We start from the raw sequence: 26,601 nt of genomic DNA on the forward strand, positions 1-26,601 counted from the left end.
CTTTCTCACCTCTAGAAGATGGAGAAATTGCATATGATTGAGAGCCGCTTTGGACTCTGCTCAAATTTTTTCATTTTTCACAGATATGTCTTGCTGGGTTTATTGGCTTAGACCCTGAACAGGCTCGGTATGGCCCGAGTCTGTTAGCTCAGACCCTGAACACACTTAGGGGCAGATGCAATACAGTGCGCTCAGCCGAGCGCACTGTATAACTCACACTCTGACACAGGTTAAATAGGTGCTAATCCACCCCCTAATGCAATAGGGAGATTAGCACCTATTTAACCCGCGTTGGACGTGGAGTGAATGTAATAGCGCTCGTGACATGCAAATGCATGTGAATGAGCCTATTACTCATTCACTCCGCATGCAAAAAGATAAATGTGCATCTCAGATGCACATTTAGCACTCAACTATTAACGCCTGCCTAGAGCAGGCGTTAATAGCTGAGCACAGGTAAAAGAAGTACAGAAAAGCAGAAAAAACTGCTTTTCTGTACTTTTTAAAAATATAAATAAATAACTCGGCAGAGCACCGAGTTATGAAGACAGACACCAGTAAACTCAGCGTCGGTTTTCATAACCTGCCTGTCTGGTTTCCATTATTGGCACTGTTTTTTTACCCATGTTGCTACTATAACATCTTATTACATTTCTCTAATCGCTTTCTGTACCTGTCAAAAGGAAGGACTTCCTTCCTGCACCTTCAAATTATTTGTAAACCGATGTGATATGTAAATCGAACACCGGTATATAAAAACAAACAAATAAATAAATAATGAAAACGGACACCGAGTTTATCGGCGGCCATTTTCATTACTGGCAGTCTGCCGGTTATGAAAACCGATGCAGAGTTTACCAGTGTCGGTCTTCATTACCGGCAGCCACGGCTGGGTCGCATTAGCAAAGAGGCACTAAGGTCGAGCAAGCGACCCTAGTGCCTCCTTCCTAGCGCGACCCCCTAATTTACATTTTGCATGGCGCCCCCTTTGCGGGCACCATGCGTGCGTTAAGAAAAGTCAGCGCCCGCTTTCCTCGAAAATTATTGCATCGGTCCCTTAGTGTGGCCAGAGGTCAATTTTAAGTTAAGCATCCTGTTTCTTTTCCACCTGCATCCAATTCAAGAGATATTGGATCCAGGAAACTACAGACCGGTTAGCCTGACTTCAGTGCCAGGAAAAATAGTGGAAAGTGTTCTAAACATCAAAATCACAGAACATATAGAAAGACATGGTTTAATGGAACAAAGTCAGCATGGCTTTACCCAGGGCAAGTCTTGCCTCACAAATCTGCTTCACTTTTTTGAAGGAGTTAATAAACATGTGGATAAAGGTGAACCGGTAGATGTAGTATACTTCAATTTTCAGAAGGCGTTTGACAAAGTTCCTCATGAGAGGCTTCTAGGAAAAGTAAAAAGTCCTTTCATGGATTGCAAACTGGCTAAAAGACAGGAAACAGAGAGTAGGATTAAATGGACAATTTTCTCAGTGGAAGGGAGTGGACAGTGGAGTGCCTCAGGGATCTGTATTGGGACCCTTACTTTTCAATATATTTATAAATGATCTGGAAAGAAATATGATGAGTGAGATAATCAAATTTGCAGATGATACAAAATTGTTCAGAGTTGTTAAATCACAAGCAGATGTGATAAATTGCAGGAAGACCCTGTGAGGCTGGAAAATTGGGCATCTAAATGGCAGATGAAATTTAATGTGGATAAGTGCAAGGTGATATAGGGAAAAATAACTCATGCTATAGTTACACAATGTTAGGTTCCATATTAGGTGCTACAACCCAAGAAAGAGATCTAGGCGTCATAGTGGATAACACATTGAAATCGTCGGTTCAGTGTGCTGCGGCAGTCAAAAAAGCAAACAGAATGTTGGGAATTATTAGAAAGGAAATGGTGAATAAAACGGAAAATGTCATAATGCCTCTGTATCGCTCCATGGTGAGACCGCACCTAGAATACTGTGTACAATTCTGATCGCCACATCTCAAAAAAGATATAATTGCAATGGAGAAGGTACAGAGAAGGGCTACCAAAATGATAAGGGGAATGGAACAACTCCCATATGAGGAAAGACTAAAGAGGTTAGGACTTTTCAGCTTGGAGAAGAGACGACTGAGGGGGGATATGATAGAGGTGTTTAAAATCATGAGAGGTCTAGAACAGGTAGATGTGAATCGGTTATTTACTCTTTCGGATAATAGAAAGACTAGGGGGCACTCCATGAAGTTAGCATGTGGCACATTTAAAACTAATTGAAGAAAGTTCTTTTTTACTCAACGCACAATTAAACTCTGGAATTTGTTGCCAGAGGATGTGGTTAGTGCAGTTAGTATAGCTGTGTTTAAAAAAGGATTGGATAAGTTCTTGGAGGAGAAGTCCATTACCTGCTATTAATTAAGTTGACTTAGAAAATAGCCACTGCTATTACTAGCAATGGTAACATGGAATAGACTTAGTTTTTGGGTACTTGCCAGGTTCTTATGGCCTGGATTGGCCACTGTTGGAAACAGGATGCTGGGCTTGATGGACCCTTGGTCTGACCCAGTATGGCATATTCTTATGTGCTTATGGATTTAAAGAAGGTAAATGCTCTCAAAGTTCCCCTTTTCTACATGGAAACTCTGAGGTCCAACTATGTGGTCCCTCATAGCGGCGGTATGCAAGGGAAACTTCTTGGCATCTCTTACCTTGATAGAGACGTATCTGCACATAGCCATTAGGCTGGAACACAGAGATTCCTGAGGTTCATGGTCCTAAGGGAACATTTTTGGTTTCAAGCCCTGCCTTTCGGCTGGTGATGGCTCCACGTACCTTCACAAAGGTGATGATAGAGGGGGCAGCCACATTGCAAAAGGAGGATGTGTTGGTGTATCTGAATCTGGATGACAGGCTTATTCATGCAAAACCAAGTGACCTCTGTCGACAATCAGTACAAAAGGTACCAATGTTCTTGACGTCTCTAGAATGGGTGGTGAAACTAGCAACAACACATTTAGTCCTCTTACAAACTCTGGAGTATCTGAGAGCTCAGTTCGACATACTGGCAGAGAGGGTTTTTCTCAGGGAGAGAGAATGCTGAAATTGCAGAGTCAGATTAGGCTCCTGCTAAAGTTTTCGGTGCCCAAGGTCTGGGACTGTTTACAGATCCTGGGTTCTATGTCATTGACCTTGGAATGAATGCATTGGGCATTCACACATACAGCCTCTGCAGGGGGCTCTTGTCTCCTGCTGGAATCCGTTATTAGAAGAGTTTCATCTTCCTCTTCCATTAGAGGGGGAAGCCAGGGGCAGTCTTTTATGGTGACTTACTTGCACCAATCTCAAGAGTCATGTGGAATTGAGATTCCGAATTGGATAATAATCACCACTGATACAAGCCTCTCCAGAAAGAGGGCTGTATGGCAAGATCAGTCGGCACAGGGCCAGTGGTCAAAACAGTAGGCCTCATGGCCTATCAGTCTGTTAGAGATAAGAGCAGTGCATTTCATGTTGCTTGTCTGTCTGCCAAGGTTACGCAGCCATCCAATACAAATCCTATCAGACAATGCGACTATGGTGGACTACATGAACAATCAAAGTAGAACCTAGAATCAGGCAGTGGCTCAAGAGGCCCAGGAGTTGATTGTCTGGACAGAGCAGCACTTGGAGTGGCTGGCAGCATCTCACATCACCGGAGTGAGCAACATTCAGGTGGATTTTATCAGTTGGAGATAGTTGGACGCTGGAAAATGTGAGCAGTGGGTCTCATTCATGGAAAATGGGGGTATCCTGACCAAAGAGAACACCAAGGTGTTATGGTTTTACAGCTGCTGAACAGAACATGGTACAAAGGAATTGGAGCTTTTGTGCTCCTGTGGACTTGAGGGATTCTTCTTTGTCTTCCCTCCCGTGGCCTCTGGTGGAAAAAGGGATTATGGTGGATAGAGAAACATCCTGGTAGTTCCAGAGTTGCCACATTGAACATGCTTTCTAGATCTGATCAACATGGCCATAGATGGGCTCCTGAGGTTCAGATATCAGTCTACTGTTTTTCCATCAGGGCTCAATACGTTTGGATCAGGTGGCTAACTTCTGTCGCACGGCTTCGCTTCTGAGAGGAAATGACTGAGATTGAGGGGATATTCTGAAGCGGTTATTTCTACCTTATTGCAGGCTAGGCGACCTTCTACATCCTTGATGTATATGCGAATTTGGAGGATCGAGTCCTGGTCTGCTTTTGATGGAGTGCAGCCTCAGTGTATTCATGTTATGGTGTTGCATATTTTGGCTTTTCTACAGAATGGTTCTGGTTAAGGGACTGGCATTTAACTCTCTGAGAGTCAAGGTAGCAACATTGGGTTGTCTCCAGGGCAAGGGTATCCCCTGTCCACACATCTAGATGTTATACCGTTTCTTCGGGGAGCATTTGTCCATCTTGGAATCTGAATCTAGTCCTTAGAGGATTTTGTGATGCTCAGTTTGAACTACTAAAGAGAGCTCAGTCCAATGAACCAATAAAGAGATTTACAGTTAAGGACTTGACTGTTAAAGAGGTTTTCTTGGTGGCTATTTGTTCAGCCAGGAGAACTTCGGAGCTCCAGACACTGCCGTGTTGAGATCCCTTCCTGCAGATGTCTGATTCAGGGGTATCTTTATGCATGGTGCCTTTTTTTTTCTGTCTGAGGTAGTCTTGGCGTTGCATCTTAGTTAGACAGTAGAGCTTCCAGATTTTATGGATTTGGATTCCTCTATGCCTCACGTGGGGGAGCTTTGCCTCTTAGATTGGAGGCATACATTATTGAGGTATCTAAAGGTTACTTATGATTTCCATAGATCGCATCAGCTCTTTGTAGATTGTATCTCCTCTTTGTACTAAGGAGTGGTCCAAAGAAGGGAAATAAGTCATCTAAGGCTATAATTGTGCAATGGCTGAAGGAAGTGACCAAGTTGACTTACGTTTCTAAAGGGTGCCTGCTACTGGGGGGTTTAGGGGCGCAACTTCCTGGGCTGATTTTCAACAGGTGTCTCAGCATGAAATTTGCTGGGCAGCTACTGGGAAGTCGTTACACACTTTTGTTGGGCATTATCACTTGGTTGTGGGGGATCCGGCTTCCATGTGCTTTAGTGAGAGTGTTCTATGAGTGTAACTCTCCACATCCCATCTGAGTTAAGGGGAGCTTAGGTACATCCCAGAAGTGTGGACTGATCTGGGTACATATAGGAAAAGGAAAATTGGTTCTTACTTGCTAAGTTTCATTCCTGTAGTACCACAGATCAGTCCAGACGCCTGCCCATTTACTGGGGGGGGTCTGCCCCCTCCTACTGTTGTTTTGTATATAGTGCGGAGTTGTTGGAGGTTCAGTGCTGATCGCTTATGATAAATTTGGGAAAATAATTTTCCATTGTATTTTTTGGGCAAATTCACCTTCTTCCGGCTTGTTGGAGGGGAGCGAGTTTGCTTAGAAATTTATGGTTGTTGCTGTCATCTTGGCTTGGGTACAGGTCAACACTGAGGGTCTGTAGGTGGCATCTTGGCTTATGTACAGTGTCAGTGAAATTTTCTCTGTCACCATCTGCTGGCAGGGAGGCAAAACCCAAGAGTCTGGGCTGATCTGTGATACTACAGGAATGAAAATTAGCAGGTAAGAACCAATTTTCCAATATCACCTCTGTCCCTCATCATTTATTACAACATACAACTCATCTGCCCAAGACACTCCCATTTTCCACTATATATAATTAGCAGTTGCATTTGTTCAAGTCATGTTTGTTTTTCTTGGGCAGAATGTACTTTAGTGCTCCAGCATTTAGCTGCCCTGGGGAAACTGAAGGGTGGGCCTGTGGCATGGTGCTGGGCCCAGTGAGCAACATGACTGACAGGGAGCCCAGGGCCCTTCATCTGAAACTACAAGCATATTATCTCCTGCTATTACACCAGGATGGTGAGGCAGGGAGTGACCCATGGAGACCACTACATGGACAACACCATGGTAGAGGAAAGCAGTCTGCGCAGGCCAGCAAACAGATACATCAGTGCAGCTACAGAGGCTCTCTCAGCCCATCATTTTTGATGGGCCTTATCAGCTGGTTACTGTTTAACACCTTGTCTGAAAGTCCTCCATCCTCTGTTATGCTAAAATATTCGACCTGACTGGCCAGATACTTTAAATCAAGAAACAAATGTGAAATTACTAACATCTGCTGACATAATGCAAAATTATTTGTTGAGGTCGCCAAAGGAAGCTGGAGAGGGAAGGAGTAGATGGCTGTATCAGCAGATTGGAGCTTGGTGAGACAAGGAGGAGGTAATAGTAGCAACAGATCAGGGATGGAGAAGGATACAGCAGGGAATGCAGAGGCAAATAGGGGCTAGAGAAGGAGGAGGCAGCAGCAGCAATAAATCAAAGCCCAGGAGATGATAAAATGGTGGTGGCTGCAGCAGCAGATCAGAACTATTTTTTCTTTTAATGAAATTGCTGGAAGAGAAGCACAATAACATAAGAATATAAGAAACGCCATACTGGGTCCTAGTGATTTGTTTCTCTTTTGCTTGCCAATCTGATTTATTACATCCTCCATTATCACAGATATTTGTTTTAGTTGTTCAGAATCTTCACTGTTAAAGAATGTTTCAGGTGTGGATATGTTCCCATTCTCCTCCTCAGTCTGACTGGCCCAGACCCTCCGGTTACATTATAATGTCTCTCCTAGGTATAGTATAGCACCCAAACTGACTGTCCCAGGCTCTTCGGATACAATCTAACATTTGCCTGACTAGCTCCCAAGCACATTTTAACTCCCACCCCATCCCTAGTACATTATTGACTCTGTAATCTGATGTTTTTTGCCTTAATGAGATACTAGTTTGTTTCTATTAAATTCTCAGCTGGCTTGTCTCTGTCGACTCATCGAGCAGAAGGGAGATATTCAGGATCTGAGTCCCATATTAATTTCGCTTACCAGGCAGAAAATCGGTGTCACCCAGCTGATTAAAAATGGCATGAAGGAGTTGGAGGAAGTTCTGAACCTTTTAAAGAGATTAGGTGTGAAACTGCAGGTCTGTAAAACTTATACAAGAATCTTGCTATACTCTATGTAGTTCTTTCTGAAAACAAAATTCTGTATAGATAAATGTTAAGTATTTTTAGAGTGCAGAGGCATAAAAATGAGACTTGTATGCAATAAGTAGAGTCTCCTCTGTATATTTAATCTGCCAAACTTTGAGTCATGAAATGATATTAACACTCGGATAAAGTTTTTGGGTAGAATACTATATTCTGCTTTTTAGTAAAACTATAAAGATGTGGAAAAAGGCTATTAAAGAGGCAGCTTCCAACATCGGCCAGTTATTCTGTGATGCATAAAATAGTTTAATTTGAAGCACATTTAAATTAACAAATGTGTTTTGTTTGATCACCCGTGTTTTCTTAAAATGCCAAACATCTTACAAAATCTGCCAGGGGTATGTAAACATAAGCACAGCTGTTTTACAGGGTGTACAAGGTATTTGTTTTATTTCATATAGCTTCTCTGTAATCAATATTTTAGTCCTTATTTAAGAGGCACATAATCACAAATGTATTTTGTTTTGTAGGTGGTGGTAAATCTGGGGTTGGTCTATAAGGTGCGGCAGCACAATGGTATTATCTTTCAGTTTGTAGCATTTATCAGACGTCGGCAAAAGATTGTGCCAGAGATACTTGCAGCTGGCGGCAGATATGATCACCTGGTATGTGCAGCACTTTACAGCCTAGCTCAAGCTCCCCACTATTGCATATTTGTATGGCTTTCCAACATGTGTCTTATTTTCTTTTTCAGATTCCACAATTTAGAGTGCCTCAGACTGTAGGGCCTGTTCCCTCTGCTGTTGGAGTTAGTATAGCTATTGATAAAATATCTGTAGCCCTCTCTGCCATGGGGGAACAGGTAAGATTCAACTCAGTGAGTTTGATTAGAAATTTGTTCAGACTCCCTAATGTACATCCTAGCCATATTTTTTTTATTATTACCAAAAACACATAAAACTTTTTGTGTATAAGAACAAGAGTTGCAGTTACTCCTTCTGGAATGTGTAGGGGAACACTGGTTGCAATTAATAAAGTGTGGGAGAGAAGCATGGATTATATGTACTAGATTGTATGGGAAAGAAACACCAGATACTTCACGCCTGTGGGAACCTATAGAAGCCATGCTTTGAGCAAGGAGTATCTCAGCTATGAGATTCCCCAATATATATTAAAACCCTCCTTTTTTCTTCTTTCTTTCTTTTTTTTTGCCAGGCAGTTTCCTCCTCCTCTTTTGGCTTTCAACTCACTCTAAACCAAGCCTTCATTCAGAACTACTTGGGGATTTTTATCCCTATTTTATATCCCCTTCCAACTCACCTAGCTCCATTATCGCAGCAGCAGTCCTCAGCCAGAAGCATTGCCCCAGGGCATTCATGGGACCTAAATCCAGCCACCAGGTGTTGCCCCATAGCATGATGATTTGAGCTCCTTTCCCCCAGGGTTGTGTGTGCTGCCTCTGTAGCTTCCCCAGCTCTGGCTGGCTTAGAGATTGGAAGATCTGACTCAGAAATTGAATTCAAGCCTTCCAAACCGTATGGACTTCATAGAATTGTATTTACCTGATACTGTTTTTGCTTGCAGGCGAGTGTTGGCTACACTGACCTGCTGGTTGTAAGTGTTGGACAGATATCTATGGACCGAGCCATCAGCATTATTCAGAAACTTTGGACTGCAGGAATCACAGCTGAGCTTATGTATGACTGGTCTCAGGTAACTGCCAAATTACTGCTAGGATTATGCATCACTGATCTCAAACTAATATACAAAATAATAGGAGATGAAAACTAATTGCCTCACGCAGTCTGTCTTGTTCATGTCCTCCTTGCACTGACTAACAGCTGAACAAGTTTGATCAGCTGAGGGTATCACTGTTTATCCAGGTTAGTTGTTTTATCTTCCCTCCTTGGTCCTCTACCATTTTAGGTAGATAAGCTAACAAGTTTATTTACTTAAACCAACACCCAAATACTATCGCTAATGTCTTTTACCCTGCTGGTCATGAAAAAAATGGCATGGAAAGAAAACATGCAGTCTAGACTGCGCAGCCACAACAACTGATCAGCTCTACAATTCTTACCATTCCCTTTGCTTGTCCCATGCTTTCTTTATTTCAGATACTTGCCTCTACCACCTCAACTCAGAGGCTGTTTGATACATCCACCATCCTTTCTGTAAAGAAATATTCCATTACGTTAGTATTGAGTCTTTCCCCTTTCATCTTTATCCATGTCCCTTTCTTCCAGAGGTTGGTTGTGTCTGCCTTTCATTCCTGGTCTGAGCACTACTTATTTTAGAGCATCTGTTGTTGGGCTTAGGTGTTCTAGTAAAACCAAACTTTGTCATCTTTCAGTCTCAAGAAGAACTGCAGGAATACTGCCGAAACTCCGGAATTATGTACGTTGCTCTCGTCTCGGACAAAGAAGGCAGCCATGTAAAGGTAAACACAAGTTCCTTCCTCCAGATCTTCTACAGACTATGCTGTCTCTGATTGCACCATCACTCTGCAATAACACTTCATTATACCATCACCTAGTGCCTCCTGCAGCACCTCTTTATGCCATCACTCCGCACCTTGCTGTGACACCTCCCTGTACCCCGCCACACAACACCCAGCAGCAATATTTCCCCTTATTATCCCCCTTACCCTGCAAAAACAACTCCCCACCAGCAACTAGTGTCCTACACCACCAGATCTCTATACCAGTGCCCAGCAACAGTTAATTCATTGACTTAACAGGATTAAATCAGCCATAACCAGTGAGTGACGTATTACAACGGCACAGACACAGACCCATCTCTCTTGAGCTCAGAGGTCTTTCTGAGCATGCGTGGGAGTTATGCATGCAGTCACCACCTTGTGAGTCCCTCAGTCTTTTTTCATTCAAACTACCATATGAAATTCAAAAGATGGAGAAATCGAAGAAGAAACCTGCAATAAGTAGATTCAAGGCTTATGGGTGTGGGTGCCAGATGTCCATCACGGACACCAAACTGTGTGCTACTACTGCCTGAGCCCAGACCATGATGTCCCAAGTCGCCTTAGTTGTAGGAGGATATCTTTGCAGGTGCTTCAGACAGCCACTCCACCTTTGTGTGAGGTCTCTTCAAACTGTATAAGAAGTATTTCTTCCCACAAATTGACAGGAAAGGTTTCCCTCCTATTGGAGCTGGTTTCTGGATCTATCATAGTTCAGATCTAAGTTTGGCAAAGAAACCTAAAGTGCCAGAAGAAAGTTGAGAAGAGCACTTAAGCAGCACAAGGGTAAGTCTCCAGGGCCATCTCCTTCAGCATCCAAGAAGTCAGCACGTCAGTGTAGACTTCTGTTGGGGCAGAACCTCGATGAGAAACTCTTTGGCAGTGCATAAGACCTCCATGATGCTGGACAGCTTATTCTTCCCAGATGCTCTATGCCTAGTGCCATCAAGGGCTCCTTCAGTTACATCTGTGCAGAGCATGTAGAACAAGGCAATTCCCTCAGCATGGAGCACCTTGGCATAGACCAAGGAACCATCTGTATCCTCAGCGCCAAGAAACAAACAGCCATCCACCCTGGGAAACAGAGCTCTGCTGCCAAGGAAAGTACTCCGTGTACTGATGGTGTATCTAGTCTCCAACCAACAGCACACAATTGACACCTATGTCGTCTTGGGGACCCATGCCTGTGCTACAAAGGTATTCTTCAGCACCACCTACCAATGTGATGGACAAGTGAGGAGGAACCCAGCTGACACGACAGCGTGGGTGACTCCTCCGCCTGGCCTTCTCAACTGGCCTGGCTGCCGGTGGTGGCACCGAAGACGCAGCAGATTCTCCCCCCAGCTCTTAACAGGGAGACATTGGCACTGCAAGGGCTGGCCATGCCCACCGCCTACCCACAGACAACAACATCAGAAGGTGCAGAGCATGCTTAAGGCTGGTGGCAACACCACGGGCTCTGACATGACAGCGTGGCTTTCTCCTTGCCTGGCCTCCACTGGCCTGGCTGCTGGCGGTGGCACTGAAGATGTGGCAGATGCTTCCCTGATTCTAACGGGAGACATCGGTGCCACGAAGGCTGGCCATGCCCACCTCCTGCCCACCGATGGCATCATCAGAAGATGCAGGACCTGCTTAAGCGCGGCGTTGGTGCCCCCGGTGACCATGGACCATGTCCATCATGGATCCGCATGAGGTTTGTATTGTCTGCCTGGGGTCCTTGCATATGACATCTGCGGGTGTCGCTTGTGTGATCAGATAAGCCCCCAAAGGCCGTCGTGCACATCTTGATAAGATGGAGAAACTTTTCGGTTCTTCCAAGTCTACCAACCACACCCAATCTCTCTCTCCTCTGTCAATAAGAAGGCGGATGCCACCTATTTGGTGCAGCAAGCTGTGGGATTTGAGAAGTTGCACCTCCCCCACCAGTTGGTGGTCCGCCCTCAAAAAAGCCAGGTGCTACCTTACTCATGCTTCTGCCCCTCCGGGGCGAGAGCATAGGGAGCTCGAGGCCTTTGGCTGCAGGGCGCTATGCTTATTGCCCAAATTGCTACCTACCAGTTGTACATGATTCAGTACAACTGGAACCTATGGAAGCGAGTCCAGGATCTTGCTGAGACCGTACCTCAGCAGCAGCAGGAGACGCTTTCTGCTATTGTCTTTTAATTGATTAATTTGAATTTGTGTTGTTCTGTTATATTAGGTATTTGAATCCATAAACACACACATATCACTTATGCCTCGACGAAAGAAAGAGAATAATACACCCTACTGAAAGAACTGAATATGCCATTGATTTTCATTCCATCCTTTTCATCCTTTGTCTTTGCCACTGAAGTCATGCTTTTGCCACAGAATTCATCCTGCACCCGTCATTATCTGAACTGACATATTTACCCCATTTGCCTGATTTTCTCTTTGTAATTGTTTTGTTATGCCTTACCCAGATGCAGTTTTTCTTGATTGTATGAATCAATGTACTTTTATCTGACGTGATAATTGATTGTCATATATACCTAGTCAATATGCCTTTTTGCAGATGCCATTGTTTGGATTTTCAAGTTGATGATACAGTTTGAGTTAATGCAGTTTTATTAGTTCCCTACGTTCCAAGAGTTTTGCAGCATTTTAAAGCTAGTCTGATCACATTTAAGGTTCCAGAGGGGAATATATCATTCTTTTTCCTTTTTCCTTATTTCTTGTTTTTATTTTCTTGAATTTCTTCACTTTCCTGTACAAAGGCTCACACTGATGGTTTAGTAATCCTATGAAGTACATTAATTTGCATTTGAACACATAGCATGCTGAACACTTTCCCATAGAGTGAGCTGTCACTTGTTTCAATGAAAATGTTTTTCCATACACACACATTATCTGAATTTGTCTGTAGTTCCAAATGTTTATTTACTTACTCCCGGTTACAGGTTAAAGAGAGAACTGCAAGTCATTAGATTTCCTAAATCTTAACACCTCCCTATTAGCAATTTTAGGTGTTCTTACACAAATACAGTGCTTACAAGCCATTTTTTTAGTTATAGTTTGAGTCTGAGAATATGTTTTAACAGATCTATTGATGAATTATCACAACCATATGTACAGATGATTGTTGTTATCCCAAAGCGAAGTATGTGCTATTTTAAAAAGGACAAGGTTGTATTTCCATTGAATTTGGTCTATTTGGCGGGAATAACTGTTAAATTGGCTCACATTTCTAGAGGTAATTGGCAGTGACTACTTGTGGTTTGCTCTGATCCTTTGCTTGTGAATGTGGAAGCAGTATGAATGTGTTTGCCTACCTGTTTATTGTTTTATGGGCCTAAAACAACATCTTTTATCACCATGAATACAGTCAATACTAGAGGTCAAGTATTTATTTATTTATTTATTTAGATTTTTTTATATACCGACATTCTCGATATACATATCAAATCAAGTCGGTTTCCATATAACTCAACTGTCGCTGGTGAGGCGTTACATTAAACAATAAACAGGGTATTGAACAGAGAACATTAAACAATCAACAGGTTATTAAACAAAAGAACGTAAATCAATAAATATTAAATATAAAGTTATATAAAAATAGATGACAAAATTCGTCAAATAACATGGATAAATGATACGATAACTGCAAATAAGTGGTGGTAAGGTTGAATAGTACCGGTAGGGGTATACAGGTGGCAGAGTATACAGGTGGCAGAGTACAATGTTGAAAGACCTAACTATGGGAAGAGCGTGGGCTAAAAAGATAATGTTTCAAGAGAGGGTCTTTCTTAGCAGGAGGGTGGACTGTCCAAATAAGTATGACACAGAACCTCTATGCTTACTTTAATACAGCAGCTTTCCTGGAAAGAGACCTCCTCAGGATGTCATGTTTAACAAGGACGGGTAAGATCCAATCACTAGGATGGTTATGTTGGACAACCTAAGTCAGTGGCATGGCCCTGAGTGTGATGATTGTCCCCAATCATTAAGAGGAAAAAATGAAAATATAGGCTATTTGTTAATTGCTGCTTTAAAAGAAAAAACTACCTCATGTGTTAAATACCTGGAACAAGAAGGCCTGGGCAGCATAGGAATGCAGAGTAAATGTGAAGATGAGACTGAGTAAGCAAAGAATGTGTGATGTTTGTGAGCAATGTACTAGCAATATGAGAATATGAAAGCCATGTTTAACAGCCTAAAAGAGGGTAATGCAAATTTAAAACAATGCTATGTTTACTCCCATAAGGAAACACAATCTCATTCTTTCAGTTTCCACTATTTTGATTTTTAAGAACATAAGAAAATGCCATACTGGGTCAGACCAAGGGTCCATCAAGCCCAGCATCCTGTTTCCAACAGTGGCCAATCCAGGCCATAAGAACCTGGCAAGTACCCAAAAACTAAGTCTATTCCATGTAACCATTGCTAATGGCAGTGGCTATTCTCTAAGTGAACTTAATAGCAGGTAATGGACTTCTCCTCCAAGAACTTATCCAATCCTTTTTTAAACACAGCTATACTAACTGCACGAACCACATTCTCTGGCAACAAATTCCAGAGTTTAATTGTGCGTTGAGTAAAAAAGAACTTTCTCCGATTAGTTTTAAATGTGCCCCATGCTAACTTCATGGAGTGCCCCCTAGTCTTTCTACTATCCGAAAGAGTAAATAACCGATTCACATCTACCCGTTCTAGACCTCTCATGATTTTAAACACCTCTATCATATCCCCCTCAGTCGTCTCTTCTCCAAGCTGAAAAGTCCTAATCTCTTTAGTCTTTCCTCATAGGGGAGTTGTTCCATTCCCCTTATCATTTTGGTAGCCCTTCTCTGTACCTTCTCCATCGCAATTATATCTTTTTTGAGATGCGGCGACCAGAATTGTACACAGTATTCAAGCCCACCGCTAGGACAGGTAATGCCAGGTACAGGCCCATCGCTAGGACAGGTAATGCCAGGTACAGGCCATTTGGTATGAAGAATTAGAAGTATTAATTCTTCAAGAGGGGGATGATAATATTCTGGATTTAAACAGTGAAATATTGAAATTAATGAAACAGCTTTGCACAAGTAAAAGAATGTGATTTGTCATTATGAACAAGAAAAACAGTCCTTGGATGACAGGCAGAAGCAGGTTGCATAGAAACTTGTGTAAGAAACTTGCTGACGCTTCAAGGCCTGGCTACTGAGTGGGGAAAGAAGGAGTATACCAAGATAAAGGCATTGTGATATCATTAGTTTTAGTAGACATGTATATAAGACAATGATGTATCCTGTAATAACTGAGCAGGCTAGGTAATATGTCACAATTAAAACTAGTACGCTGCTCCCAAGAAACCTATTGTATTTACTCTCACTTTCTTGCTTACTACTAATAAAGATTATTTATTTTAAAGATAAAAAGTAGTTGTTAATTATTCAAGAAAGACCTTCTCTGAACTCTCTGTGAGCGTGGAGTACAAAGATAATCAGGTCAATCCAGTAACGAGTGGTAGGAAGAGCTGCGTTAGTGCCCGGTGCACCCGCGGTTGCCGCACGCACAGTCCAGCTCACCTACCGCTCGATCCTGTATGTAAATAGCTTGCAAATGCAAGCCGCGTCTAAGAAGCGTCCATGAAGCGTTAGGCCCGCGCAACCCATTTTACTGTATAGAGCGCTATACAGCGCCTATACAGTAACCTGGGTGCGCGGGCCTAACGCTTCATGGACACGCTGGTATCTGTCATTTCAAATGTCATTTCAAATGTCATTTCAAATGACATTTAAAATGACAGGTACCAGGAAGTGGACGGTTCTCGGACGCTCGGGATTGTCAGCCCTCTCTCCCCTCCTCCCGAAGCAAGCAACGAAAGCAGAAAAAAGCAAAAAAAAAAAAAAGTAGCGAGAGAGAGGGGAGAGAGGTCGGGCAATCCTACGCTCGGGATTGCCAGTCCTCTCTCCCCTCCTCCCGAAGCAAGGCACGAAAAGCAGCCTTGCTTCGGGAGGAGGGGAGAGAGGACTGGCAGTGTAAAGCGACAAAGCGACTTACTTTTTTTGCAGCCCCTTCTCCGGAGACGGACATCGGCGGAGACGGATCGCGGCTCCCCTGCCTCCCAGCGAAGATGGATGCCTGCACGGGCGAAAGCGGCCCCTGTGCGTGCAATTGGGCCGCTCAAGACGTGACGTCACACCTTGAGCGGCCCAATTGCACGAACAGGGGCCGCTTTCGCCCGTGCAGGCGTCCATCTTCGTGGGCAGCTGGAGGCAGGGGAGCTGCGGTTGTCCTCGCCGATGTCCGTCTCCGGAGGGGGGCTGCAAAAAAAGTAAGTCGCTTCGTCGCTTTACACTGCCAGTCCTCTCTCCCCTCCTCCCGGAGCAAGGCTGCTTTTCGTGCCTTGCTTCGGGAGGAGGGGAGGCAGGACTGGCAATCCTGAGCGTAGGATTGCCCATCCTCTCTTCCCCCTCTCTCTTGCAACTTTTTTTTTCTCTTTTTCGATTTTTTTCGCTTTTATTGCTTCAGGAGGAGGGGAGAGGACTGGGGCTGCCCCGGAGACAAGTACCCATGGACGCGGCCAGGCCAGGTGAGCGGGGGCTGGGGGAAAGTTTGCCGCCTACCCTTACCCCTGCCTCTAACGCAGGGGTAAGGGTAGGTGGTAAGTTAGCAGGTTAAACGCGCGGCAAAACGGCAGGGTAAAAAAGCGATAGTCGGGGCGTGCGTTACTGGATGGTAGGGAATAGCTAATTCGATCGTTTACATGTAATATACATGTCGCGTGCAGAAGGGGTTACCCGGGGATTTAAGGACGCGGTAAGAGTAGGTTAAAGGGGATTGTGGATCGCAGGAAGGGCTAACGCGGCTGGAAAGTGAGTAGAAAGTGGGTTAGGAGCGGGGTAAACGTGGCCACACTTTACTGGATTGACCTGAATGATTTTTCGTTGAACTCTCTGTGTGTTTAAAGCATTCAGATAAAGATTTGAACTCCCTGTAAAAGTAGGTAATCATACTCTTGGACTCCTGGAGCATGGCAGCCCTCCAGTATGAACACCTGCAAGACTTCGAAGCTGGCAAACATGAGGTGCGATCCACCTATGATGTCTTTGAAACTGCAGCTCGTGTAGCCACCGTGGGCATCGGTGCCCATAGGTTGGCCTGGCTCAGGGCTTCTGATCCCCGGCTAGAGGTGCAGGAGAAACTGACTGACCTTCCCTGCACAGGTGACAAACTCTTTGGGGATACGGACTGGGATGTGGTAGCCAAATTGAAGGACCACCATGATACCCTTCAACAGCTTTCCGCTAGTGCTTCCAACGCCCTTTCCTCGGCCAGGAAATCATCCAGGCCAGGATCCCAGAAGCCCTTCTTTAGGCAGAGGAAGTATTATCCTCCGGCCTCCCAAGCTCGCACGCCATGCACTAGCTCCAGGGGCTACCCCCGCCAGCAGCATGAGCCCAGGCCCCAGCCATTGCCCCAGCTATGGGCATTTGACTGGCTGCAAGGGAGCACGAGTCAGTTGAGCATACCCCTGACGCCGGATCCCCCAGTGGGAGGCAGGCTCATTGGCTTCGCCTATCGCTGGGAGGATGTCACTTCGGACTGATGGGTCCTTACCATAATCCGTCAGGGGTACCACCTCAACTTCCGACAGCTCCCGGGCACCTCTCCCTCATATCCATCATGGGGTTTGTCCGCCCAGCAGGTCATACTTCAAATGGAACTCTCTGCCCTTCTCACAGCAGGTGAGGTAGAGCCGGTCCCTCACCCCCCAGCAGGGCCGAGAGTTCTATTCGAGGTATTTCCTAATTCCAAAAAGGAATGGCGGCTTATGCTCCCATCCTTGACCTCAGGGCATTGAACAAGTTTCTCTCAAGAGAAAAGTTCAAAATGGTCTCTCTGGGTACGCTGATCCCCCTCCTCAAAAGAGGAGACTGGCTCTGCTCCCTTGATCTCAAGGACGCTTCTGCCCCATAGCCATTTTCCCCAGCCACAGAAAATACCTCTGTTTCGTGGTGGGGAAGGTTCACTATTAGTACAAGGTGCTGCCTTTTGGAATGGCCTCAGCCCCTCGCATCTTCACCAAGTGCTTGGCAGTGGTGGCTGTGTTTCTCAGGCATCGTGTGGTGCATGACTTCCCATCCCTAGACAGCAGGTTAATCAAGAGCAATTCCTACTCAAGGGTGCTGAGTGTTTTAGCCCTGACAGTGCGGGTTCTACAAGCCTTGGGTTTTGTGATCAACTACCCAAAATCTCATCTTTGCCCGTCTCCTCAGCTGGACTTCATAGGCGTCAGACTAGACACGGTGCAGACAAAAAGGTATTTTTGCCCCGTGATTGGGCTCTTGCCATCGCCTCGTTGGCAGCCTCCATCTGCAGCAGCTGGCAGGTGACTGCCTGCCTTCTGCTCCGTTTGCTGAGCCACATGGCTTACATCCATGTTACCCCTCTTGCCTGTTTGTGCATGCAGAGGGCTCAGTGGACCTTGTAGTCACAGTGGTGACTGGCCTCTCAGGACCTCGAGACTTGCGTTGCAGTCACGGAACCTCTGCGGGTGTCTGTTTCCTGGTGAGAACACCTCTCCAATTTGGAGTGGGGAGTTCCCTTCCAAACTGTTCCTCCTCAAGTAATCCTCACTACCAATGCCTCTCCTCAAGGCTGGGATGCCCATGTGGACAGTCTCCACACGAAGGGTCCCTGGACTGCTCACGAAACCTGCTGTCAAATAAACTTTCTGGAGTTTTGGGCGATCCGTTACGCCCTGTTGGGCATTCAGAGACCGGTTGTCGCAGAAAGCAGTCCTGATCCGGACGGACAATTAAGTTGCAGTGTGGTATATCAACAAACAGGGGGGCACAGGCTTGTTCCTCCTTTGTCACGAGGCGCTGCAGGTGTGGACATGGGCCCTGTTGCTAAGGATGTCGCACGCGACACCTGCATGGGAATCTAAACGTGCTGGCGGACCGGCTGAGTCACTCCTTCCAGCTGCACGAATGGTCCCTCAGCCCAGAAGTAGCGGCTAAACTGTTTCGTCGGTGGGGTACACCAGATGTGGACCTCCTAACCTCCTCTCATGATCACAAGGTGAGCAGGTTCTGCTCCCTGTCATCTGGGGGGGGGGGGGGGGAAGGATATCTCATCTGCGATGCCTTCTCCCTCCACTGGGGGAGAGGTCTGCTGCATGCGTACCCTCCTCTCCCGCTCCTCTTGAAGACCCTGCTTTAGCTTCAACAGGACAGAGGGACAATGATCCTCAGGGTGCCCTTTTGGCCCCGACAGGTCTGGTTCCCTTTTCTGCAGGGCCTGTTGGTCAGGGCTCCCAACCGGCTGGGGACCGCGCCCGATCTGATCACGCAGATCCAGGGCACCCTACGCCATCTGAACCTCTGGGCATTGGCCCTAATGGCTTGGATGTTGAGCACTTAGTCCTTCAGCCCTTGGCTCTCTCGGACAGTATCTCCCAGGTGCTGGGGCTTCTAGGAAACCTTCCACCAGGAAGTCCTACAGTTTGAAGTTCAAAAGATTCTCCGTCTGGTGTGTGGGGCATGACTTGGATCCATTCACTTGCCCCATTCCCCTGCTGTTGGACTAATTGTGGCACCTTTCTGAGTCTGGGCTTCAAACCAGCTCAGTCAGGGGTCATCTTAGCACTGTAAGTGCGTCCCATTGAGGTGTCGCTGACCATGCCCATATCAGTTCAGCCTTTAGTAGGTTGCTTTATGAGGGGCCTGCTCCAGCTAAAGCCCCCTCGTCAGCCTCCTGTTGCATCCTATGACTCAACATTGTCCTGGCATGGCTCATGCATCCTCCCTTTGAGCCGCTATGTTCCTGCGACCCAAAGTTCCTCACCTGGAAAGTTATATTCCTGGTGACGATTACTTTAGCTCGTATAGACAATGAGCTTCAGGCCTTGGTTATGTACCCGCCATACATGAGGTTCTTTCATGATCGTGTGGTTTTGCGTACATACCCTAAGTTCCTGCGTAAGGTTGTGACTGATTTCCACCTCAGTCAGTCCACCATTTTACCCACCTTCTTTTCTAGGCCTCATTCCCACCCAGGGGAATGGGCTGTTCATACTTTGGACTGCAAGAGGGCCTGGGCTTTCTGTTTAGATCACACAGCCAGTCACAGGCAGTCCACTCAGCTCTTTGTATCCTTAGATACCAACAGACTGGGAGTGGTGGTGGCTGAACAGACTTTAGCCAACTGCCTGGAGGGTTGCATTGCCTTCTGCTATGCGCAAGCAGGCCTTCCGCTGGACGGTAGAGTTAAAGCTCACTCTGTGCGGGCTATGGCAATGTCTGTGGCTCATCTCTGAGCAGTCCCCATCGTCGAAATTTGCCAGGCCACAACATGGAGTTCACTTGTTTGTGGCTCACTACTGCTTGGACAAGGATGGGCGTCAGGACAGTACCTTTGGTCACTCCGTCCTGCGCAATCTGTTCCAGACATGAGCCCAACTATTCCTGCTTTATGCCTCTGGTGGGAGCTAGACTGTTCCCTGCCGACCTACAGCACCACATTTGTTGTTGTGCCCATTGGCACTTTGGTAACTGTTGGTCTCACCTGCTAATGGGGACAGCCTGGAGCTTGGTATTCACCCACATGTGAGGGCTACCATCCTGCTTAATCTCGGAGAAAACGCAGTTGCTTACCTGTAACAGGTGTTCTCCTAGGGCAGTAGGATGTTAGTCCTCAGGAATCCCGCCCACCTTCCCACAGAGTTGGGTTCTCCTTCCAGTTTATTTTATTTTTTCGCTCATATTTTTTCTGTTACGAGAGTGAAGGGGGACCTTGCGTGGATGTGTGGATAGTGGTATGCTGAGCATGCTCGGTGTGCTGGTCAAAGCTTCTAGAAACTTTGACAAACGTTTTCTGTGCCGGGCTCCATTGGATGATATCACCCACATTATGAGGCCTAACATCCTGCTGTCCTAGGAGAACACCTGTTACAGATAAGCAACTGTGCTTTCACCCACGTGATCCAATTCCAGCCAGTTCCTTGAAACAAGTACGCTGTGTCATCACTCTGACAATCACAACCTTAATTAATCTCTCTCTCAGAAGGAATTGTACCAACAAGATTAAAACAAGCTGTGATAATGCCTCACAAATCTGCTTCACTTTTTTGAAGGAGTTAATAAACATGTGGATAAAGGTGAACCGGTAGATATAGTATACTTGGATTTTCAGAAGGCGTTTGACAAAGTTCCTCATGAGAGGCTTCTAGGAAAAGTAAAAAGTCATGGGATAGGTGGCGATGTCCTTTCGTGGATTGCAAACTGGCTAAAAGACAGGAAACAGAGAGTAGGATTAAATGGGCAATTTTCTCTGTGGAAGGGAGTGGACAGTGGAGTGCCTCAGGGATCTGTATTGGGACCCTTACTGTTCAATATATATATATATATATTTTTTTTTTAAATTTTTATTTATGCAGTTTAAAAAGATTTTGACAGCAAATAAACATGTCAATTACAAGGCAATTTATGTATATAATTGATCAAATTGATCAGTACGCAAGACAAACAATTTAAAGGAAAATTCTTTATACATTGCCAGTTATAAGGAAAAGGAAGGCCCCAATTCAATTAATCTGGAGCATAAGTAAGCAAAATTACTTAAGGAATAGGTGCGTTTAAATGCAATTACAAATATATAAACCAATGACCAACCTGGTGAAAGTTCATTTTTTAACTCTTGAGTCTATAAATTTTTTGAGTTCCAATGGTTCTAAAAATACGTATCGCTCATTTAGATGTTTAACGATGCATTTACAGGGGAAATAAACTGTCATCTGGGCTCCCAGTTGCTTAACATCTGGACCCATCTGAAGAAAGTTTTTCCTCCTTATCTGTGTATTTTTTGTAATGTCTGGGTACATCCAAATTTTCCCATTAAGATATAGCTTTTCCCGGTTTCTTAGGAATAATTTTAACACATTATCCCTATCTTCTATCTTTTGAAACTTCACACATAAGGTACCTCTTGACTCAATTTGATTTTCCATTGATTCTTCAATAAAGTCTGTAAGATTTACTAAAGGATGGGTCTGATTTAACACATCACAGTTTTCTTGTTTTTTTGAAACAATATAAAAGATTTTTCTAAAGAGGGCATATTCTCAGAGGTAATTAATAAATTTTCAATCAAAAATCTCTTAAATTGTTCCAAAGGAGATATTAGTTTAACTGAGGGGAAATTCAATATTCTCAGATTTTTATAACGAGAATTATTTTCAAGTACCTCTAACCTTCTAGAGTTAGAGATTTCTCCTTTTATCAGCCCTAGTTGTACTTCCTGAATCTGAACTAATTGTTTCTCTAAAATCTCACATTTCTCAGCATTTTTCTTAACTTTTTCTTCTACAATTTTCCCTTGTGTTTGTACTTCAGACATTTTCACTTCTAGATTTTTCATAGATGTTTTTAAATCCATTAAAACTTCCCATATATTTTCAAGTGTGACACCACAATTTTCCTTAAATTGAGGATTTCTTTTCTTAATGACACTTTCACCAGGTTGTGAGTAGTTACCAAGCCCTACCCCTCCTTTAGCGCCTTTAGGTGTTGATGTAGAGGGGGGATGGAGAGTGTGAACAGAGTATGTAGGGCTGAAAGAGCTTTGCCCTTCGCAGCTGAAAGATTCCTGCTGATTTCTGCTTACTTTTCTCTCCGTGGAGGTTTGTCAGCTACTTCCTGGTTCCTGTGCCTGATGTCATCAAGGGGAGGGGCCGGTAGTGCTAAACCGGACCCCCCCCTCGGCAAGTATTCGGGACGGAGAGTGTGAACAGAGTGTGAAGGGCTGAAAGAGCTTTGCCCTTCGCAGCTGAAAGATTCCTGCTGATTTCTGCTTACTTTTCTCTCCGTGGAGGTTTGTCAGCTACTTCCTGGTTCCTGTGCCTGACGTCATCAAGGGGAGGGGCCGGTAGTGCTAAAACCGGACCCCCCCTCGGCGCGCAGTCGCCGGCGCGCGGTCGAAGCCACTTTTCCGGGTTACTTTAAAGACTGAAATCGGAGAGTGAAAGTAAATGAAGAAGAAGTAATGAATATTAAGTAAGTTGTAATATTTAATTTCCCCTTCAAAAGTTCTAACACTCTCTGTCCCTCACTGAAGGTCTCTATATTATTAAATTAAGGTGATGTCTGAGAAGGATATAGCCTTATTAAAGTATGCCTCATACTAAGAGGAAGGGAAGATTGCGTCCAGAGACCCCGACTGTTCCCAATCTAGCTTCCTCCCAACCGCTAATTGAAAACTTTCTCAGAACATTAAATGCAGATACTCCGGGTGATTCCGAACTAGATATGGAGCAGGAGCAGCTACCATTATTTCAGGAACAATTTCAGACTTCTTTAAGCCCCGGAGCACCTTTGACTCCAGAACCGCCTAAGTTTTCACTCAATCCAGATTCAGAGGGGTTGAGTCCTACCAAAGATGTGGACTCAATGCCCATTCTCGGGGAGGGACTTGGAAATGGAGTGAATATAGGAGGAAGTTCCAAAGATACTTCGTTGGTAGTAGTAGAGGAGAGCAACGAAGGAAGATCTATATCTTTGTTCAATATATTTATAAATGATCTGGAAAGAAATACGACGAGTGAGATAATCAAATTTGCAGATGACACAAAATTGTTCAGAGTAGTTAAATCACAAGCAGATTGTGATAAATTGCAGGAAGACCTTGTGAGACTGGAAAATTGGGCATCCAAATGGCAGATGAAATTTAATGTGGATAAGTGCAAGGTGATGCATATAGGGAAAAATAACCCATGCTATAATTACACAATGTTGGGTTCCATATTAGGTGCTACAACCCAAGAAAGAGATCTAGGTGTCATAGTGGGTAACACATTGAAATCGTCGGTGCAGTGTGCTGCGGCAGTCAAAAAAGCAAACAGAATGTTGGGAATTATTAGAAAAGGAATGGTGAATAAAATGGAAAATGTCATAATGCCTCTGTATCGCTCCATGGTGAGACCGCACCTTGAATACTGTGTACAATTCTGGTCGCCGCATCTCAAAAAAGATATAATTGCGATGGAGAAGGTACAGAGAAGGGCTACCAAAATGATAAGGGGAATGGAACAACTCCCCTATGAGGAAAGACTAAAGAGGTTAGGACTTTTCAGCTTGGAGAAGAGACGACTGAGGGGGGATATGATAGAGGTGTTTAAAATCATGAGAGGTCTAGAACGGGTAGATGTGAATCGGTTATTTACTCTTTTGGATAGTAGAAAGACTAGGGGGCACTCCATGAAGTTAGCATGGGGCACATTTAAAACTAATCTGAGAGAGTTCTTTTTTACTCAACGCACAATTAAACTCTGGAATTTGTTGCCAGAGAATGTGGTTAGTGCAGTTAGTATAGCTATGTTTAAAAAAGGATTGGATAAGTTCTTGGAGGAGAAGTCCATTACCTGCTATTAAGTTCACTTAGAGAATAGCCACTGCCATTAGCAATGGTTACATGGAATAGACTTAGTTTTTGGGTAGTTGCCAGGTTCTTATGGCCTGGATTGGCCACTATTGGAAACAGGATGCTGGGCTTGATGGACCCTTGGTCTGACCCAGTATGGCATTTTCTTATGTTCTTAAAAAATAAAACTAGTAGAATCAATGACTGGGACAACTATCGGCCCATATCCAATTTGTCTTTTCTCTCAAAAGTACTGGAAAAAGCTGTTATCCCAACATGTGAATCATTTGGAAGACCAAGATATTTTTCCCTAATCAGTTTGGATTTCGGAAACATCATTCAATAAGTCTCTACTCCTTCCTTAACGGACTCTGTTTTATGAGAGTTCGATTCTGATGAATCCTATTTTCTGGTGCTAATCGATTTAACAGCAACCTTTGACACCGTGGACCATACCCTGTTGTACCATTAGCTGAGCAACATTGGGATCGAAGGTAGTGTTCTCAGATGGTTCTCTTCCTTCCTATCTAATAGGTCATACCAAGTCAGATTGAGCAATCACATACCTGATACTTTCCATATTGATACAGGTGTCCGTCAAGGTTCAGCTTTCTCGGCAACACTATTCAATATTTATTTGCTCCCACTGTGCAAATTACTGGCGGATTTAGGAATTTTTTTCTTCTTGTATGCTGATGACATACAATTTTACATTCCATTCTCTAAATCATTTGAAAATACAGTATTGACACTTTAGACCCATAGTAATGAAATCCAGCAAAAACTATCTCATCTTAAACAAACATTAAACCCTGAAAAGACTGAAGTCATTTGGCTAAATAGAAACCCTTCTATAGTTAAACCTTTGGTTCTAGACTTGGATACTTTCCAAATTACTCCCTGAAATCAAGTACAGAATTTAGGTATCCAGCTAGATGAAAATCTTACTATGAAAAAGTACATCCTCAAATTAATTAATACAGGTTAGGCAAAGTTACATATATTACATCAGTTGAAACCTATTTTAACTTTTGGAGACTTCCTTACTGTATTGCAAACTTATTTTCTCAAACCTAGACTACTGTAACTCTATTACTCGGACTTCCCACATGTCTCTTAAAACCATTACAAATATTACAAAATGCCTTCATCTAGACTTTTATTAGGAACCAGGAAATTTGATCACATTACACCCTCGCTGATTTCACAGCACTGGCTGCCAGTACAATCCTGAATCTATTTATTTATTTATTTATTTTTAACTTTTATATACCGATGTTCCTGTATAGGTTACATATCTATTACTAAGTATTAACGTTAATATTCAAAATCATACATTCCAGTAATACTGGTATGATTGGCGTGACATTACAACCATACACACCTCAGCAAACGCTAAGATCTCTAAATAAAGGACTATTGATTGTTCCCACAATATGGAGTACATATCTGACTCAAGAGATCATGTGTTTTCCAAAACGAGCCCAAATCTGTAGAATTCTCTTCTTGAGATGTTACGTTTAATACCAGATAGAAAGAGATTTAAATGTGAACTAAAAACATGGCCATTCAAAAATGCATATAACCTAACTTAAAAACATCAGAATGTAAAGAACTAAAATAACAAGATGGACAAGAGATATTAATTGAAGCATGAGAAATAAAATATAACGAGTGAATGTAAGAATCGCAATGTACTGACATTAATATGATATTTGTTATACTATTTCCCTGTATTACTTACCTTATGTCTTAGATCTTTAGTAGACGACTTAATATGTAACAGAACTTCATATATGTGTTAATTCTATTTATGAATATGTCAAATTTGATGATTAATAGGTGTGAATGTTACTTTTGTAAACCGTTGTGATCTTTATATGGAATGACAGTATATAAAATGTCTAAATAAAATAAGAGTATGTATTCCCACCTGCTTTAGTACAGAGAACCTCTCGCAGACAGAAACCCAGCTGTCTGAGATGATGAGCGATATTTTTAACCTCCTTACTTCCTGAAGACCAAGAATGCTATACCAGGTCAGATCACAGATTCACCAAGTCCAGCATCCTGTTTCCAGCAGCAGCCAATCAGATCCGAAGTAGCCGGTAGGATCCCAAAGAATAGGTCCAATCCGTTTTGCTCATAACCAGGGATAAACAGTAGCTTTCCTAAGTCTACATGACCAATAGTGATTTATGGATTTTTCCTTCAGGAACTTGTCTAAATCTTTTTTAAACCCACCCAGCAGCTTTCACCACATCCTCTTACAACAAATTCCACAATGTAATTGTGCACCAAGTGAAAAAAAATGCTTTCTCCAATTTGTTTTAAATGTGTAATCTATTAACTTCATGGAGTGTTCCCTAGTCCTAGTACAATTTGAAATGGTAAATAACCGTTGTCTACCCTACTCCCATTTTTATAGATCTCTATCATATCTCCTCACAGTCATCTCTTTTCCAGGCTGAAAAGCCCTAGCCTATTTAGCCTTTCCTCATAGGGGAGCTGTCCCATTCCCTTTATCATGTTAGTGGTCCTTTTGTAGTGCTGCTTATATGTTTTGAGATGGAGCAACCACAATGGCACACAATACTCAAGGTGCAGTCGCACCATAATATGATACATATGCATTATATCTTCCAGTATATTTTTCATTACTTTCCTAATAATACCTAACATTCTATTTGCTTTTTT

At 43.7% G+C, this 26,601-nt stretch overlaps 1 protein-coding gene across 2 annotated transcripts in view; it reads left to right on the forward strand.

The window, feature by feature from the left end:
• The window catches only part of EIF2AK4 (eukaryotic translation initiation factor 2 alpha kinase 4), a 546,008-nt gene that overhangs the window by 387,263 nt on the left and 132,144 nt on the right, over window positions 1-26,601 (forward strand). For both annotated transcript variants that reach the window (XM_029600187.1, XM_029600189.1), the window contains exons 28-32: window positions 6,878-7,048; window positions 7,586-7,720; window positions 7,810-7,917; window positions 8,640-8,768; window positions 9,409-9,495. In XM_029600187.1, coding sequence (XP_029456047.1) covers window positions 6,878-7,048; window positions 7,586-7,720; window positions 7,810-7,917; window positions 8,640-8,768; window positions 9,409-9,495 — 630 coding nt within the window. The remainder of the gene's footprint in view (window positions 1-6,877; window positions 7,049-7,585; window positions 7,721-7,809; window positions 7,918-8,639; window positions 8,769-9,408; window positions 9,496-26,601) is intronic.

The sequence above is a fragment of the Rhinatrema bivittatum genome, chromosome 4 (genome assembly GCF_901001135.1).
Source record: "Rhinatrema bivittatum chromosome 4, aRhiBiv1.1, whole genome shotgun sequence".
NCBI classification, from domain to species: domain Eukaryota; kingdom Metazoa; phylum Chordata; class Amphibia; order Gymnophiona; family Rhinatrematidae; genus Rhinatrema; species Rhinatrema bivittatum.